The sequence below is a fragment of the Pezoporus flaviventris genome, unplaced genomic scaffold (assembly GCF_033815535.1).
Source record: "Pezoporus flaviventris isolate CSIRO_AGI_PZ_B2104156 unplaced genomic scaffold, CSIRO_AGI_Pfla_v1 ptg000031l, whole genome shotgun sequence".
Classification (NCBI taxonomy): domain Eukaryota; kingdom Metazoa; phylum Chordata; class Aves; order Psittaciformes; family Psittacidae; genus Pezoporus; species Pezoporus flaviventris.
Genome location: NW_026892579.1, coordinates 27,456,965 through 27,477,151, shown reverse-complemented (window position 1 = coordinate 27,477,151; position 20,187 = coordinate 27,456,965). Strand labels below are relative to the sequence as shown.

The window sequence follows — 20,187 nt, the reverse complement described above, 5'->3', positions numbered from 1 at the left end:
CACAAAATTTAAGCAGCACATGGAAAATGTGTGTCTGATCTTACTGGCACTAATAAACAGATTAAAGAATTTAGTTGTAAGTTATGCACTTCAGAAATACACAGTGCTGAGCTGGCTGGCCAAACTTTCATGGAATCTTCCTACAGCAATCCTCCTTATCTCAAGGGGCCACTTCCTTATTAGGTAGAGAAGTCAGAAAAGACTGCCCAAATTGAGAAGTGGTTTAAACTTGAGAAGTGGTTTAAACTTGAGCACTGATTCTGTTAAAAAGTAATTAAAACTCAGCTAGTGTGATGTGGTGGTTTTGGCTAGGACAGAGTTAATTTTCTTCATAGTAGCTAGCGTGGGGCTATGTTTCGGGTTTGTGCTAGAAACAGTGTTAATAGCAGAAATGTTTTAGTTATTGCTGAACAGCCTTACACAGAGTCAAGGCCTTTTCTGCTTCTCACCCCACCCAACCAGCGACTAGGTAGTCGTATGTGTTTCCGCAACATGGAAGTGCATTACAGACACTTATTTTTGCATATGATGCATTTTTAATGAACACAACATTTCACCCAGATACAGGCTTTCATCCCCTTTATAGATTTCATGTCTTTCCATATGAAATAGAAGCATCTGGGCTGTAGGTTATATGGTCTCTGATATAGTAACTATTTCATAGTACAAAATTAGTAAGAAATACTGCTAGTATTCTTATGTGAACACTGTTTTCTCGAGATTATTTTTCCTTTCTCCTTGAAATTCTTGATGTGTTTTCTTGTCTTTCCATTCCTATGGTCTAAAACTCCTTTGTCTGTCTCACCATCTCAAAACAATCCAGTAATTTTTCCTTTACATACAATGCATAGGAACAGCATTTTATCAATAATAAACAGTATTTCAGACCTATCATGTAGCAAATCTTTCACTGTAATATTTATCAACTTTGTGTATTTTAGTTTTCATTATTTTTTTCTGGCTTATGCTTTTTTTCACTGACAATGAGTTAGCATGACTGTCATCCCAGAAGTTTTGTTTAAAAATGAAAAAAAAAACCATTCTAATTGGTTATTTTTGGTGTATTTTACTGTCTGCTTATATTTGATTATAATCTACTCAAGATCAAATGTGTATAAAGGTATTACATGATCAGAGCTTTAACTAAACATTTTTTGTTTGAATTAACTCTTGGAAAGCAGAATATTTAGTTTATTACTTGAAGATTTCTACTGCTTATTGACTTCTGCACTGCTCAGAGGTACTTAACAGCATGTATGAAAAGTACCTAGGGTGCTTTGATGCTGTTTATCACAACAGAATAAGAAAAATAGGAAAAGGTTGTTTTGATTAAGTTCAAACTTAATACTGAAGAAGCACAGAACTGTATAGGATATTTCAAAATTAATGTGATATCTTCTGTGGAATTACTGTTACCTTGTGGAAGAAAACGGACTAATTAACCTGTGCAAAACTAGACCATAATAGAAGTATCTGACTTTGAACTACTGCTGTTTGAATAGTCAGCTAGAAGGACAAATACAGGGGACACATCAGTGGAATTAATGATGGTGGCAGTTGCTTCACAGAGATGAGATTATATTGCTCAGACAGTCTACGGAGAGAAACTAATAGAAGAGACTAGATATTTTTTCTAAGGAAAATGACAATAATCTAGTTTATATATTGTTTGTAAGTATAAAAGTTGCATCTGAGAGCAGTAGATTTTGCAGTGCCAATTTTCACTGCTTCCAGCATTGCTAGTAGAGCTGTTATAAATATTCATAACAATTTTATCACCCCAAACAACAGCTTTAATATATAGTATGCCAAATATATTAAATGTTTATTTCCTTACGGCTTTTTTATACTCAGAAAACAAATATTGACTGATAGAGTGCAAAGGGCTTTAAAAGAGCCCTGGTGGCTTTTTTTTTGTAAAGAACTGCATTCTGCATTTGTTAAACAAGGTAACGTTTTCTCTCAGCTACCCTTCTTTTTAATTCTGGGTATGTTACCTAGAACTTACTTCTCCTCTCATGCAATACATACAAATGGCTGCTCTCAGAGTAAGTCTGAGGCCTAGTCAGGACTATGAGATCTAAGTTGATGTAGCTCATTTCTGGAGTTTATTGCTAATACTGCATAGAGATGCTTTATTTGGGGTTATAAATTCATCCAGACTTCTGTGGATAAAGTATTACCAAACAACATTAGTACTGAGAGCAGCTTCTCATGGAAGAACTTACAAAGTGGTAAAGGGGAGCAGTAGCAGCAGAGTTTCCACAAAGGCTGTTCAGGCTGGTGTAGGGCGTACAACAGGCCTGCAGGGCTTGGCAATGCTTGCCACTCTTCTGAAAATCAGCAGATTGATTCCCAGCCTGACAGCTGGCTGACTGGTCTGGTTCTGCACCCACAAGGGCAAACCTCATCTGGTTAGGGATGAAACTTGGAGCTTTGTCTGCCTCCCAGTCATTTCTGCACAAGTTCTTTTGAATGCATACCTCATTCCAGATTTCTAACATGGGGGGGAAAAAAAAAAAAAGGAGAAAGAGAGTTTCCCTCCTCTTTCCCTCATCCACACATAAGGATTATATTGGCTTTGGTGAAGACAGTTCTTTGTGTTAGTATTCAAGCCTCTTCTTGTAGAGAATATGATCATCTTCAGGCAGTACATATTTGCTGGCTTTTGGTGTTGCTTTTTGTGGTTTTTTTTCACTTAAACTACAAAGGTGTGATCCATGGGGTTACTGATTATTCATTTGTGCTCTCTATTTTATTTTATCAACCATATATCTTCTTGGTTCACACTTTGTTGTTGAAATATCTCAGGTTCACCAACAAACTCTAGATGTAACAGTTTTGATATATGGTCATATGGAAAAGGATCAAAAGCATATAACATGAACAGCCACAGAGCCATCTGCAGGGCAAGATTTTAGGTAACAATCTTTTCTATTACATAATGTTTTCTATACTATTACAGTGATCATACTATTTGATATACAGTATTAAATGCATGTCCATATTAAAAAAAAAGCAGAAACAGTGATTAGGGAACAACTCTCTGAAAGGTATGCATGTTAGTACATGTTTTCATTAATCGATGTTCTCCAGGCATATACAAACACCTGACGATTACAGAATACATAAACTGAAAATTACTCATAGAAGTTAAAACCATTATTTCTTTTTTGCCTACCTTCACTCCCCTTTTACAGCACAATCCCACTGCACCGTGTGAACACCAGCCAGGAATCAGCAGCAATTCCTGCTACTCTTTCGGAAGGCGCCAGGACATCCATTGACAATGATTCCAACATAAAAATTTCACATTCAAGTGTGAGTACAGCTTTTCAGAGAAAATTTTTAACACTTGCTTTGAATGGCCAACAGTAGGTGTAATTGTAAAACCCAGAATGGTAACACAGATTACTGTCTCTTTCTTTAATGCTGCTCTAGTGTTTACTTGCTTGCCAACACAGCCCTGCTATTCAGGCAACATATATAATTTCCTTAGTCCTTGTCTCAAGTATAGTGCAGGCAAATGGAAATGGACCTTACAATGGCATTGCCTTCACTTCATCTTTTAGCTTTATTTTTTTGTCTATATGACTCAGTTCCTTTGTTAGCTGTAAGCACATAATCTTGCATGAATCAGTGGTTTGTCAGGATGATGGGAGTTTGACAAAATAGACTTCAGTACGCTATGCAGACCATGTAAGTTCAAAGACAGTTGCTTGTAACATAGTAAGGGGCTGTTAGGAAAAAAAAACACAAACAACTATGAATGAGCGCTTTTACACCCTGCATTTTCACTCTGCATGCCCTCCCATAAGAAGTGTATGGCAGAGCAGAAACAGGAAAGAGTGTGTAGCTATTCCAGATTTCCTGCTTGCAACTCAGCAGGGCTGCACATTCTTCTCCCTCAAATGCCCTTTTCTGTAGGTATTCCTAACTAGACTGTGAATTCTGTAAATTTTATGTGATTCAGTCATTTCCCCTAGAAAGTAAAGACAGCTGGTCTGCCACAAATTTGACAGTCTGACATCCCCTACTTTCCCTAGTTTCAGAAACTGCACTTCTTTACAGGCTTCCAAAATTTGGTAATTGACAATCCTGTTATCCTCATAATTTACATAATTCATGTAATACATTCTTTCAGTATCTTTGGTTTTGTTGTTTGCTTGATTTATTTTAATAATAATGATTCAGGAAAAAAGCAGGTGATCTTAAACAGAGATAATTATTTGGCCTTAATCTAAGCCACTTCCTGTGAATAAACAATTGAGTACCTGATTCCCCCTTGAGACCTAGAGGAATGCTTTACATCCCCAGGTGATTCTTCATTTGTGTATCCTCTTTACCTGCTTTTACTGCTCCGTCTCCTTGTGCCAGAGGCTTTGCTGGAGTCATTCAAATTCACTGAGAGAACTCTACCAAAACCACTGCATGCCCCCACAGGTGGTTAGCATAAGGCAGCAGTGTGATTAGCACAAAAGAAACAACAGTTCTTTCTTTCCTGACAGCTGTCCTTTGGGAATTGTTGATCTTTTCCCTGTCTTCATGTAAAGACAAGGATAACAGACACCCGTAGTCATAAACTGGTTAAGACACTCACATTAAAAGCACTGAGAAAATAGTATGAACTTAAAATTAAGAACACTGTCTTTTCATCTAAAAAATCCATTGAAGAAAATTAAAGAGTTGCCATGAAAACAGATATGCCTATTGAAATGTGTTTCTGTAAGGCAGATCTTGTTAAAAAAAATACTTTTATGGAGCAGATTATCACACTGTCAAAATAATTTAGATGAATATTTTTATTGAATAAACTTCTGCTGGAAACTGCAACAGTTACACATGGTAGTCACTGTAGAAGTATGGTTTATTTTAAACCTGTTTTAATTTAAAATTTTCATTAAAACAGCAACCCCGTGTTTTTTAATACTGAGTAGTTGGAGGTAAAGTTGCCGAATCAGGATAACATCAATTAAAAATCTTACCTATGTAATGGGTATTGAAGAAAAATGAGCTATATTATATGTTCATCTATATAGGTTTCAAAAAGTGATTCCGACATTGCAATTGAAAACAGGGGAAATTCAGTAGCAGGGTTCTTGCAATAACTGACAAATCAATAGTAAATAATAGAATTTTACATAGCAGTATTTTTTGAAAGAGGAAGATCTGTAATGTTCAAACACTGTATTTGTTACCTGTCCAAATGATAACATGGTTTCTTAAATTGAGGCAAGGCTGCAATCTTACCTTTCTGTATTTTAGGATCTAGCTAAAAAAGTAAATGTATCTTTGACCATCTATGGAGCCCAGATAAAGTGAGTTGAGTTTTTTATGTTTTCACTATTCATGGAAACACTGGGAAATATAATCCTTTTCCCAACCTTTTAATTCAGAAGAATAAGAGCGCTGCATAGGCTACTACAAGCAATTCAGATTGTTTTCCAGCCTTCAGCCTGTGGTAATTTTGGGGTTTGAATCCCACAGCAGTAGGTCCTCATGAAATTTAATGTCTGGTGAAGTTTTTCACTAGAACAGGACAGATGTGACCTGGCACTGGTCTGATGGAAAAATGCTTATACATTGTACTGCACTATATTTTATTCTAACTATTTTTAAAAATGCTCCTGGTATAATCAGTAGCACACAGGAGAAGCAAATGAACAGAACTATGCACAACACTGTTAGCACGTCCTTGCTAATGCGGCTTTACCATTTTCTGGTACCCAGAATTAAATATTCCAAATACAACTATTCCTTTGTATTCCTTCTGCAGAAAACTGACAGCCCATTGACTGGCTTGACATGAGCCCAGTGAAAACACTCATAGGGATCACTAATTCCCAATTCATAATTATTTTCGTCTTTGACTATTCACTCTGTTTTTACTTAATTTAATATGGTTTACCAAAAAAGTTTTCTAATTTTAAATCAGAATAACTGCTTCACAAATTTTCAAACCTATAAGTCCAGTAATACAGTGATAACATTTTTATCAGTTTGAACTTCTTCTAACTCTGAAAATAAAATCAAAAATATATCTTAGGCAGAATTCTAGGTCTTTTACAGTCATCTTGGCAGTTAGCCGTGACATACAAACTGTGGTATCTTCTCTTTCAGCTGGATGGGGTGAGGGATGTGTGGGGTGTGTGCTGCAAAAAGCAGAATATTCAACTGTCTGGAAACAAAACTTTTCTGCGTCAATACAGCTGATTGGCTACGCCCACTGAAGTGTCATCAAGATCTACATTTTTTTTTCCTTGGAGTTGAACTTTCTCCACTAAACAATTAATTTTGCTTAATGAGTAAATTGCAGCAGAAAATGTTTCTCCATCACTACCTGTCAGGTTATTAAATCTCATTAAATCTGCTTTGTCTGATGTCATCTCTTTGCATTAAGCTATGTGAACAGGAATTAACTACACACTGTTTTTTCTAATGATAAATCTTCACAGTATCACAGTATGTTAGAGATTGGAAGGGACCTCGAAAGATCATCTAGTCCAATCCCCCTGCCGGAGCAGGAACACCTAGATAATGTTACACAGGAATGTGTCCAGGCGGGTTTTGAATGTCTCCAGGGAAGGAGACTCCACAACCTCCCTGGGCAGCCTGTTCCAGTGTTCCGTCACCCTCACTGAGAAGAAGTTTCTTCTCAAGTTTAAGTGGAACCTCTTGTGTTCCAGTTTGTACCCATTACCCCTTGTCCTATCATTGTTTGCCACTGAGTAGAGCCTGGCTCCGTCCTCGTGACACTCCCCCTTTATATATTTATAGACACTGATAAGGTCACCCCTCAGTCTCCTCTTCTCCAAACTATAGAGACCCAGCTCCCTCAGTCTTTCCTCATAAGGGAGATGTTCCACTCCCCTAATCATCTTCGTTGCCCTGCGCTGGACTCTCTCCAGCAGCTCCCTGTCCTTCTTGAACTGAGGGGCCCAGAACTGGACACAATACTCCAGATGCGGTCTCACCAGGGCAGAGTAGAGGGGAAATCTTAATATATACACATCATTATTTTGATTCTCAAGATGATGGTCAACCATGCAAAGAACAAAGGAAATTGTTATTAGTAGAGCTGTACTCTGAAGTATGACATATGAGAATTAAGATATAAAAATATGAAATGCAAGGAGAAGCTCTGTTTCCTAAGAAGCAACAATTCCGATGTTTATCTGACACAATAGCTTCATCAGTAAATGTTTCCTATAACTTCACATTACTATCGAGCATAAGCCAAATATGAATTAGAGGGATTTCCTAATAGAGGCAGAAACAATTTTAGAAACAGATATTAAATTACAAAATACAATAAATATAAGCAGAGTAGCTATTAATATTACAATTATAACTAGTATCAGTGATCAAGAATTTGTGCCAATAACTTTTACAACAATACTGAAAAAGAAACTATACTGTTTCAATTCTAAGTACTTCCTACTTTTTGAAACTAAATTAGAGGTTACTTTTAAAATAAAAATAATTTTTAAATTAGATTTTAAGTTTCAGCACCCTGATTTTTTGAAAATTCCTTTGTTGAAGGTGGGGTGGTTTGGGATTTTTTTTTTTTTTAGATTGACTCCTTAGGTCCACTTTTCTTTAAAAAAAAAAAAGGAAAAAAATAACAGCCAAGTTTCTCTTAGCTGGAATTCTCAAATTACTTGTCAGTATTTGACTTCCTGATAGTCCTGAAAATATGTACTTACTGTGGGAAAAAATAAATTATGATCAAGAAAGTTACCACAAAGAGAAGCAAAAAAAAAATGGCTGGACAGATTACTTAGTTATTTGTGTCTCTTCACAGAGAATTTAACTTACAACTGATGTACAACTGCTAATTTTCCAAATAAAGATCCCACACCACAAACTGAAAATAAAATGACAATAATTTTCAACTGTGGAAATGGCTTTTAACATCATGGAAAGCATTGTGGAGACAATATCAGCACCTCTTTAGCTTTTGTGACTACAAGAAAAGTGATGAAATATAGACTTAATGAATAATTACATGCAAGAAATATTCAAAGAAACTGTCAGGACTTTGAATGTGTCAACCAGCTCTAATTTGCTTAAACAGACTATATTCATCTTTCACTGCACTCTTTCTTGGTGACCTCTTTTCCCTCTCTCACAGATACAACTGCATGTGTTCAAGGTCAGCTCTGATGTGGCCCAGCACTGTCACCTCAGACCACCCTACTGTGAAAACAGAACTCACCTCTCAGATGTCTACCTTTTCATTCATTTACATGAATGAAAATGCATTTAAGCTCAGGCACTAGATCCTTTCCAGGGCTATTTTGTCAGGATGCATGTATCCAGTTTTGTACATTGCTAATCCTGATCAGCTGACTTCTCAGATTGACTGCAAATCACTACAGACTTGTTTGGTGGTCACCCGTCTTTTGGCTGAATCTGTGAATCTGCTGTGGGCATTGAGGAACTTTGTGCCCTTTACTGGTGAAGATATTGTCACTGCCAGCCTTGCTGTCACCCTTGGTTCCAGCTCTCCTTCCTTTACACAGGAGAGCTACTCTTCCCACTCAATGAAGCCAAGGAGTAACAGTAATCCTAATGCATTCTGTCTGAGCACCCAAACAGGTAAGCATGTTAGGACTGGATAATTGGCTGTAGGTGACGCTGTTTGTGTAGAGTGGTGGACAAGATGATATCCAGAGTCATTTCCAACCTCAAGCACTCTGTGATTCTGTAATCTTCTCCTGTTATTTGCAGAATGAGCACTTGTTTAGAATAACCTTTATGTTCCCAGTTATTGCTGTTGGAAAAACTCTTCTTTCCTCTCTTCTGACAAGCTATGATCAGGAGAATCTTGGTACATGATGGATGTTAGAACAAGCAGAATTATTTTATTTTTCAAATTGTCAGTTTGAATTAATCTTGCTGCATGGCAGTTTCATTATCAAGCTTCTAAGCTTTTAGCGAGTTTAAATGTGCTTATGCTTAAATTGCTAATTTGATTATGGTTAAAACAATGGCAACAGATGTTCTCAATTCAGGCAATATATTTTTAAAGACTCGTTCTCATTTGTGTGGACTGGCACTGGACTACAATTATAGAGATGGATATATCTCTATAATATATATATTATATATATGTAATTTTTACAATAAAAATACTTTTCAGTTCTCTTACTTGATACAATACAAAACATGCTCTCAGTAAGAAAGTAATAAAAAAAATCTGTATTACCCGAGTGATTAGTCCTTATGTTATTGATTTAAATAAATAAAACACATAAATGCATGTCCCTCTTGTCTCTTAAGAGTAATGAATGCATTGCAAGTTCTGCTTGTTTGAAGCTTTTATACTTTGGAGCACTGAATTAGTTTAACATATATTAAATTACTTACAGTGAATCCACCAATTATATTAAGACACAATCCTTCATTCAGACAGTTGATGCTGAGCAGCCTGCAGTAGTCAATTACTTCCTCACAGTTCTTTCCAGTGAATCCTGGCAGACAGCTGCAAATACATCCGTGTATCAGAGGACTTGTATTTTAAAAGTTAATTGTATTTAATTATTTTCCATAATTCTATTAAATAATGTTCTTGCAGTAACAAAACCAACTTCATATGTTATTTAAAGTAAACAGGACATGTTCTCAGGCAATTAAAAAACAGTTGCATGATTCTGGATATTTTTGCTTCCCCATAAAATATATTTTTGCATTGATTAAAACATTTTCATACCAAAACTTCATATAATCTTCCAGAAACATTAAATAATCTAGAATGAGGTAGTAAAAAAAGTAAAAAGTACAGTAAAAAGCTGTAAATGAGGTTTCAGAAATCTATTAGAAAGGACGAGTCAATTAAACCATCAGAGAAAAAAATTAGAAATATGATGATAAATAAGGTCTAAACTACTTAGCATCAATCATTACTAATGACTAACAAAGATTAGTCAATAATGACATGCTTTGGTATGTAAGGAACAATCTGTGGAGAGAACAACACATGGTTTAGTGTTTGCTTATTTGCAATTCAGTATTTTCATTAAAAGAGAAAACTAGCATTCTATTTTTATGACAAGTTTTTATTTCCACGTTATGCCAATGGAGCCATGGGTAACTATTCTATGGTAAAAGGAACTGCAGGCATTTCTTCTGCTTCATGTCAGCACTTGTCATTAGTAGGTGAAAATCTTTTTCTTACCTATCCTTCCAGTGATTAAAAATATCCTCTGTACACAAACAAAAGAGATGAGGTAGATGCAAATGTAAACAAGTCTTATTCAAAAGCAACAATGGAACAAAGTAGAAAAATATTTGAATATGTATATCTTGCTCAAAATGTGCAAAAAGTAAAATACAGACTGCAAAAACTCTCTTTTGTGTTTTAACAGATACATGATGCTTGTCAAATTCACTCAGTATTTACTTGCAGACATGCTTAGCATGTTCCCCTGTCTAAAGGCTCCTTCTTGTAGCATGGAAAAAAAAGATTTAAGTAGAAGAGAAAAATAATGGCCAATTGCCTGAAAATTTGTAATTGTGAAGGAACCCAAAAATAATAGATGGGAAGTTTCTTTATCTCTAATGACTCAGCACAGAAGCTGGAAATCAGGAAGATGACAAAGAATTGTTTCTGTTTGTTTTTGTTTTTTTTTTCCTATGCTCTTCTCCTACTGGATTCATGTTGCTTATGTTTCCCCATTTTTAGAAACAATACCATGGCTAGTTTCAGTATGAAGAAGCCTCTCACAGTTATATAGCGCAAGTAAAGGCTATATTACCAATAGCAAATCGTCAACAGCATTTAATAAAAACTAGGTTAGCTGCATTTTCTAACTCAGTTAAGGTGCCTAATCAGCGGGTGTGGTTATGCCTGTGAGGGATGTAGAGAGGCACCTAGCATGTCCAGAAGCTTAAGTCACTTATTAACCTTTGGTGAAGTGTCAAACCAGATAGATTTCACCAGAAACCCCTGGAAAGTATCCACACAGTCCATACGTAGGTCCATTTGGACAGAGATAGGTGTATATGAGAAAGCATCCTCTAAATAGTTATATTCTTTCAGTCTAGTATAACACAACCACAGGAGGACTCTCTATGCAAGTAGCAATCCTCACCCTTCTCTTGAAAAAATGGCTATATGTAAATCCTATACTTATATTGCTACCTTTTCAAATACTTAGAATCAAAACTCTTGCAAAGTCTATTCTTAACTCATTTCTGGTTCACATATTGTAGCTAAAAGAAGCTTTTCATTATACTTGACTGCCTTTATTTAGGAATAAATAGGATATTATTTAGGAATAAATAATTAGGATAGTTACACACTTATTTTTCCCTCTGAACAGAAGTAGTCATACAAACCGATGGCTTATTTGTTGTCCTCTATGTTACAGCACTATTCATCCATACATTATATTTATGCGTTAAAGGAATGAAAAAGTAAATAAAAGTCTCTCTTGTTATAATTCCATTTTTAATTAACACTTAAAACCAAATCAGAGCAACTCAATTGTAACATTTGTTTTACTGGTTTGTCTTTACCAAATATCCTGTACCAGGTGAAAAAGCTCCTACTTTTCTGGTTCAATTTATTTGGGTAATTGATGACTGTTCCATAAAACAAACTGTTTAGTAAGCTAATTGTGGAAGCTGCTTCTTCTATTTTAAAAATTTGCTAATTTTTCCCATTTTTGTTTTTGACGTCATTTTGCAATAGACGTACCAAAGTCAGAGGAGGTAAGAGTAAAGTAGCACTAACAAAGTTGACAGTAAAGTTTCGAAGAAGACACCAACAGAACAAATTTTCTCAGAACACCCTTTCATATTTTTTTGTGATATTTTACTGTCTTAAGAACATGCTACTATTAGAATCTAAGCACAAAGCTGTATATGATAGCAAGACTGAAAGGATGGAATTAGGATACAAGATAGTCATACATCATAACTGGAGAAAATTATAATGTGTGTTTGATTATATGTTTAGAATTTAAAATCACTGCTTTCCCAAAGAAAGGAGAAGTGGATAGAAGCCAGGATGGTGATGGATATAAGCAAAATGGAGCTTGGGTATAAGGAGAAGCACATAATGTAGGGACAAGAAAACAAAACAAGAAGGAGTAAAAAGGTCAGTTCAGCTATTACTTGAATTTGTATATGCATGTGACAAAAAAATGAAACAAAACTTCTGCTTAAAATTTTGAACGAGAAGCTCCAAACGTCCTGAATAAAGCAACATAGTTAATAGTAGGTTTGCTTTGTGTAAAATGAATTCAGAAACAACTCACAAACAGAAAGCTTCAGAGTCTGTGACTTAACAAAACTGAAACTATTAAACAACTGTTCCTATAGAACGTAGTTAATGTGAGACAGAACTACAAAGATAATCTTGAATCCTAGAAATAGTAAAATCTGCTGACTGTCGGCCCTCTCTAGAAGTCAGCATCTCCTCTACACTCTGATTTTGGCAATACTGTAGCTCCCACAACCAGCTACTGAATCTGGTATCCTTTTGAAAGGTATGCAATTCATACTCCCTGGAAATGCCTTCTCTCAACTAAATGCCTACTTCCCAGTATACAGGCAGAAGTATATACAGAATTTACATTTATTAAATATTGAGGATCAAGTGGTAGAAAATTGTAATTTAACAAAAAAAAGAGGAAATAATTTCATATTTATTAAAAATAAACACTAAAAAATATTGCAATCAGTAATTACAGCCTTCAGGTACTGAAAGGTAATACTACGCGTGTGTACTGGTTTTCAATATGTGAATGGACAAGCTGCTAAATAATCTCATGGAAGTACCTTTTCCCATGGAAGGCTGGACCAGATGATCTTTTGAAGTCTCTTCTAACCTGGCTCTTCTATGATTCTCTCATTCTATTGAAACCAATTTCCAGTGCTTCTATACTTATCTAACATTAGAAGTCTGCAGTTTTAGTATTTGGTTTGAGAGAGCAACCCAGGCTTTTTCTGTGCCTCTGTAAAGAGAAAACCCTAAACCTCAAGAAGGTGTTTCATCTCACCTGTCCTGAATATAACTCTTTGGAATAGGGGTAATTTTATGGAGTTCCTCCTTCACCAAGAAAGTGTGTCATGCAACTTGGATGCTAAGGAAAACTATGGGGGTCTAAAGTTTTTAAGTTTTTATGTAAATAGTCTGTAAGGGCAAGGCACTCAACATTGTGCAAAGCTGAAGGATGCATTCTCCATTATTCTATTCAGAGTGTTCTCCCTAGGATGTTATTCCCCTTTTTAGAGTGTTCTTAGTGCTAAAAAATAACAAGCTTGTAACCTACCCTGCTTCTCAAACTAGCTCTCTACAAATATCTTGCCTGTTTTACCAAATGCATATTTTACACACAGAAAAACTATACACTTATATACAAATGTAATATACAGATATTAAATGTAAAATCTAAGTGCCACTTATATTAATAGGATCTTAATACTTGATATTAGTAGTAAAGAGGATTGTATCACTTGAGCCTAAAATTAAAACCTCTAGTACCTAGCTTTACCACATAACCTAGGTGAATCTCTGAATAATCAGTATGCATGGGTTAATTGGCCATTTTTATTTTCTGTTATATTGGTCTAAATCATGACTTCCATTCTTATTCTTCCATATTATATCAACTGGAAGACTGTTAAATCACCATGCCTTTCCATGGCTATTTTTAATAATCAATTTCCTTGATACGATGAAGTTCATGGTACAGATTATTTCTACCAGTGGTTTGAGAAGTTATAAATTATTCAATCTGCATTGTACACAGGGCCAAGATTTTTTATTATTTCTTTTTTTTAAGAAATGCAATCTTATCTTGGTATTAATTGCTTATGTTATGCATAATTTTAAATGTAAACATCGGGCATCATTTCATACTTATTCCTGCACCAACATACCATGTAAAAGACTGGCTGTACAGTAGTAAATTATTAGCAGCATATGTCTTGTGTTAAAGTATTGGAAAATAAATGTTAACCCCATTGTTCTATGCTATAGATATTTATTGGGAAGATCTAATTTTGTGTGTTTCCATGTGTTTGTAAATGTATATATATATATATTTAAGTGTAAGTATAAATAAAATTTTTTTTTTTCTTCTTTGGGAAAATAGCCAACACAATTCTATTTATATTTTAATTTTCAGACTTCTCAACTGAATCGCTTCTGGTAGACTCTAACTTTATATCTGTACTTCAGTTATGCATTTGTGGTTTCTAAATTAATTCATAATGGTTTCAGGCTTTTGTGTACCACAGCTTTCAGTTTTTATGAATATCTTAAAATTTGAAAGTGGTTTATTGCACTTCAGTAGTGCCCAGCAGAACTTACTCCAGGCAGCAAGATAAAAGCCAAACAAATGGGAAGAGGACAAACTGTACTCTTTAGTGGTGTAGGAAAACTAACCTATTAGTTTTAGTTTAAAAATAGTTTTAAATAGCTTCTAAAAAGCTATTTAAAATAGAATAAAATGATATACCGGGTCATCTGTTATTTTCAAATGGATAATTTCCAGCATGGTCTTCCTGGATAAAGCACTTTTTACTATGCTGCTTGAAGGATCAATCTAAGACCTACTAATACATGTTTGTGAATCAGAAATTAAATGATTTGTCTTATCCTATCAGAAACAACAGAAATATCATATACCTTGAATGGGAGTGGTACCTGTAGTATAATTGTCTTACTTATCATCATTTTGTCAGGATTTATATATTTTATCTTACAGAATTGCTGATTTAAAAGTTTGTAACTTGTTAAATGTTTTAAATCTTTCTCTAGTACTTCACAAGTTTTTAAGAAGACTGACACAGTAGAACACCAAAAATACATAAACAATTGTTGAAAGGAATGTGTTTTTTTTCTGTGTGCTCTGTGACTGAAGAAGTCTTTTCTTTCTGCAATCACTGGGATGTCATCAAGTGATCAAAGTACTGAAATAAATTCATTTCTAATCTTACCGGCAGTTATAGTTCTGGTGTTGAGCTACACAAGTTGCGTTATTTAAGCAAGGCAGTAATTCACATGGATTCAGTATTCTCTCACAGAACTTGCCAGTGAATATTGGCAGACAGATACATGCCACATCCTATAGAAGAAATTAAAAATAATTATTTGTTGTAATCAAGGCAATACAGAAATTAGTGTTTAGTTCCACTACTATAGAGATCCTAACTAGGACAGAGTTTCATCATATTAAACAGTCTACAAAGACAGAAAAAAAAGCACTCCTAGCTTACAAACAGAATTTAGGACAAGTTGGATAAGCATTCCAGCACAAATTATGCAAGAGCTCAGTTTGCTAGCTGGAAATACACCAGCTCTAAATTTAGCTGGATTTGTCATTTCATAACTGGATTGAGAAGGAACTTTGCAATTCATTTAGGGTTTTTCCTAATTTCTGAATTTGTATCAATGTAATGTTTGCATCTTTCAAACAGTAACAGTACACAAGGTACATCAAATACCAAACAGTATTTGCTAACTAGAGTAGGAAATAAAATGTTTTTTCCCCTTTAATATGAAACACAGAAAATATGTTTCTCTATGATGGTGAAAGACATCTGTAATTTGCACAGTAAGAACAATAAGTTATTTTACAAACAATTTCTGAGAGCTGATAATCCCACCCTTATTTTTCTATATAAAGTAATATTCTTTACAGGTCTTCTGATGTCAGAAAGTATAGGAAAATTATACACGGGTTTATTCCCCCAATGAAATTGCAAGTGTTCAGGTGTTTCCTTAGAATCAGTCTTAAAGGCATGATCAAGGGAACTCTCAACATCTAGTGAAAGATTTATATATATGTGTAAAACAAACTACTTCATCTGTTTGACTATAGAAATGACTGTACAAATTACAATGTGCTAGTATATCTACTAAAAAATATTTAGACAGATTGTATAATTTAGAAATCTATCAATTTGTTTGGGAATTTAGATGTCTTTTTTTCTCTCTGTGAGTATGCATTGCTGGAATGTGATACTGAGCTTTTGAATCTTCCGCTATTTTGGTTCTGTATAATCACTGCTATTTGCAATAGTCATGCTAATGAAAGAGCACTGACAATGCAGTTTGAAATATGACCAGATATGACTCTATTATCAAGTCTGCATTAATTTATTCTATTTTACAAGAAGAAAAAAGAAGAGGGAAGGGGAAAGGGATGGAAATTAAAACCAAGTATTAAAACCAAGTATCACAGGCAAAGCATGAGAATAGGAAACAACCATTAATTAATAAAGATGACTGATGTATCATATTTTATATCAGAAGATTTTATTAGGGAGAAAGAAAAAAGTTAAGCAACACTGGTAGTTTCTTAAGTGACAAAAAAAACCCAACTGAACTGAAAATGTGGTATTTGGCCTTTTTAACAATAGGAATATTAGGAACACTGCACATTCAGACAAAGCTCGGTTTCTTCATGGATCATGCAAAACTCATTTTAAAATGTATATTAGAATTAAATGGTCTGCCACTTTCATGGAATAGATCCTCCTGGAAGCTATGGCAGGGCACATGGATGACAGGGAGGGGATTAGAAACAGCCAATATGGCTTCAAGAAGAGCAAATCATGCCTGACTGACTAATCTGGTGGCATTCTATGATGCAGTAACTGTGCTGATGGATAAGGGAAGAGCAACTGATGCCATTTACCATGACTTCTGTAAGGCATTTGACATTGTCCCACCAAACATCATTGTTGTTAAACTGGTGAGGTATTGGTTTGATGGATGGACTGCTCAGTAGATAAGGAATTGGCTGGATGGCCATTCCCAAAGAGTTGCAATCAACAGCTCCATGTCCAAATGGGGATCAGTAACAACAAATGGTATCCCTCATGGGCCTGTACTAGGACCACTACTGTTCAGTATCTTTATAAATTACACAGACAGAAGCATTGAGTGCACCCTCAGAAGTTTGCACATGACACCATGCAGAGTGGTGCAATTGATTCACTAAAGAAGGAATTCCATCCAGAAGGACCCTGACAGACTTGAGCAGTGGGCTCCTGTGAACCTCATAAGGTTCAACAAGGCTCAGTGTAAAGTCCTGCACGTGCGTCAGGGCAATCACCAGTATTAGTACAGACTGCATAATGAATGCATTAGGAGCAGCCCTGAGTAGAAGGACTGGGTAATAGTGCTGCTTGGAAAATTGGATGTGAGCTAGCACTATGCACTTGCAGTCCAGAAAGTCAACTGTATGCTGGGCTGCATAAAAAGAAGTGTGGCCAGCAGATCCAGGAAGGTGCTTCTCCCACTCTAGTCTTGTAAGATCCCACATGGAGTACTGTGTTCAGTTTCTGGGGACTACAGCATAAGAAAGACATGGACCTGTTAGAGCAAGTCCAGAGGAATGCCACAGAAATGGCCATAGAGAAAGGCTGAGTGGATTGGGGTTGCTCATAAAGGTAAAGAAAAGTCTCTGGGGGCTCTGTTGAGGCCTTTCAATACTTAAAAAAGGGCCTACAAGAAAGCTGGAGAGGGACTTTTTAAAAGGGCCTGTATTGATAGCACAAATAATAATGTTTTAAGCTGAAAGAGGGAAAGGGTAGATTTAAATTAGAAATAAGGAAGATACTCTTTATTATAAGGATGGTGAGACACTGGAAAAGACTTCCCAAACATGGGTGCCCCATCCCTGGTAGTGTTCAAGACAAGGCTGGATGGGGCTTTGAGCAACCTGGTCTCATGAAGGTGTCTTTACCCATGGCAGGGGGTTTGGCACTAAATGATCTGTAAGGTCTCTTCCAACCAAAACAACGCAATGATTCTACGAATCCTTGTTCAAATAGAAATCTCTGAAGCTTATACTTACATTTGGCAAATCGATGCATGTACCTCCATTCTGACATGGCCTTGAAGAACATTCATTGATATCAATTTCACAGTTGTGACCAAGAAAACCAGCAGGACAATCACAAACGTATCCATACTGGTTGTATTGGCATATGCCCCCATTCAGACATGGCTGAGATGCACAAGGATCACCAGGTTTCTCACAAAATGGACCTAAAAGTAATAAACACAAAAAGGTAGGGAGTGTTTGAGTGAATGATGCTTCCTGATATTCTGCCCATAATATTTTTTTATTTTTTTTTTTTAATAATTTTAGGAAGGATTGAGAAGCTTTTATTTATAGTGGTTTTCTGCTATTGTCTACCCTATGAGGCTCTAAGTTACTAACTGGGACATCTGAAAACTATCACCAATTTAATAGAAAAGAACTAAAAATATTCCTGTTGGTTTATTTCTTTTGGTGAATAAACATGGTAGAAGTATGTGGGAGTGAATGTGGGAGTGACTAAACTCATCTCTAACAAAAGGAGGAGAAGAATTGGAACCACAGTTCCAGGAGATACTGAATGGTCACTGAACATCTCTTTCACAGCAGTTATTACGAAGAAAAGCTGAATACAACAGACTTTCAGATCAAAGAGGTTGTTCCTATTCCGGTTTTAGAACTAGCCAGCAGTGAAGCTGACTGTAGCCTCAGTAGGTACATAGTCATGCACACACACACACAAGACAGACACACTGTCCACATGGATCAACATAAATACAAACACCATTCACATCAGCATGAACAACAATGTTCAACCTTTTCCTCCTCTCTGAGTAGTCAGTACTGAAGCTCATCTGCTAACATATGCACTCCTTTCTTTCCTGAAAGCGCAAATAAACCCACATAAATGGATCACTCAAATATCAGTGCAGGTTTTAAATTATGTCTGATATCCAGATCCATATCCTGAACCTCTTACCAAGTTGCTGGCTCAGATCTTAAGTCATTCCAGATCTGGGTATTATTCTAGTTGCAAAAGCCCACCCCTGCTAGCTAAGAAGGGTGGTAACACAGACGTAAAAAGACAGCCGTGGTCTGTGGTAACACAGAGACTCAGCCAGAGAAGCATAATGAGCAGAAGACTGCTTACACCCAACCAGCCCTTTTATCACCTTTTCTCTGCATTTTCCCATATTTGTACTCCTCCCACCCACCTTGATCCTCTTTCTCCTCCCAGATAAATAACCCCTACCTAAGTGTTTGTCCCCATGGTTCCCAGTTTTTTCACCTCCATACAGAAATTTGGTACTTCTGGTTGCTACCTAAATAATCTTGGCTTTATGTGGCATTACTGATACGGCTACCGAGGCTCTGTTGGCTTTACAAGAGAATAATCCACGAAATGTCCCTGATTCCTCCTCTAATTATCTGTGAAGTTTTTCTGTTTCTCACAAAATTCTCCCTAACCATCTATGAAATCCAGTCATCACTCATGACGCCATCTGTAACTTTCAGCCACTCTCTCAGTTACTTGTTAAAATTGGCAATTTCCCATGTTCTGTCCAGTAGTTAATGATGTCCTGTTCAGCTACTGTAAGCCCAGGCAGGGGTTTACTAATCTACCTGCATACCTCAACAGTTAAGAGCTAAGTATTCTGGTCAATTAATTTTTTTAAATTGTGCAACATCAAAGAGCAGAATTATGGCACCTAAGAATTTACTTCCATTTACTTCTAAAAAATATGTAGCAGATATACTTTTTACATTGTTTGTACTTTGGTACTCTACTTTAACTCTTTCCTAACACACAATTACATCAGATGCATTTTTTTCAGTAATTTGCTGTAGCAATAACATTACCGTCATAATAAATTCTGAAGTAGTAGTATGTATTGATTACGCATTTTGTTAGCCACTTGAATTAACTGCATTAAAAATAGACATTCATAAAAAAATTATACTTTATGAAAAGATGTATAATTCCATAATGGTAAGCACAGTATAGAAAATTCAGAATTGTAAACTACAAGGCAAACATACAAAATTCATTCTGAACCAATTAATAGGTAAGTATGCAAGCCTCCAGTGATTTTCTCATGAACAGACTAGTTATATAGAGAAACTGTAACTACGTGGAACAATGTTTACCAGGAAATCCAATTATTACACACTCTGTCTCTATTATTTACCAGAACAGCTGATGCAACAAACACTATACATGAAAATCCTATTAACAGAAAAAAAGGTCAAAACACAAAATCCTTTTCCTCACTCAGTTCATTGGAAGTAGTTGTTTCAATAACACAAAATGCACTGGATCTATCTTTTAGAATGTATTACTCCATTCTCCTTAGCATCAGAGAACATTCAAAGAATCCATAATGAACATGTTGCTATC

At 35.7% G+C, this 20,187-nt stretch overlaps 1 protein-coding gene across 1 annotated transcript in view; it reads right to left on the bottom strand.

The window, feature by feature from the left end:
• Positions 1 to 20,187, bottom strand: part of EYS (eyes shut homolog) — an 828,128-nt gene that overhangs the window by 759,588 nt on the left and 48,353 nt on the right. Inside the window, exons 3-5 of the mRNA XM_061460547.1 lie at positions 17,823 to 18,016; positions 14,956 to 15,083; positions 9,373 to 9,487 (exon numbers count right to left, since the gene is read on the bottom strand). Of these exons, the coding sequence (XP_061316531.1) occupies positions 9,373 to 9,487; positions 14,956 to 15,083; positions 17,823 to 18,016 (437 nt within the window). The remainder of the gene's footprint in view (positions 1 to 9,372; positions 9,488 to 14,955; positions 15,084 to 17,822; positions 18,017 to 20,187) is intronic.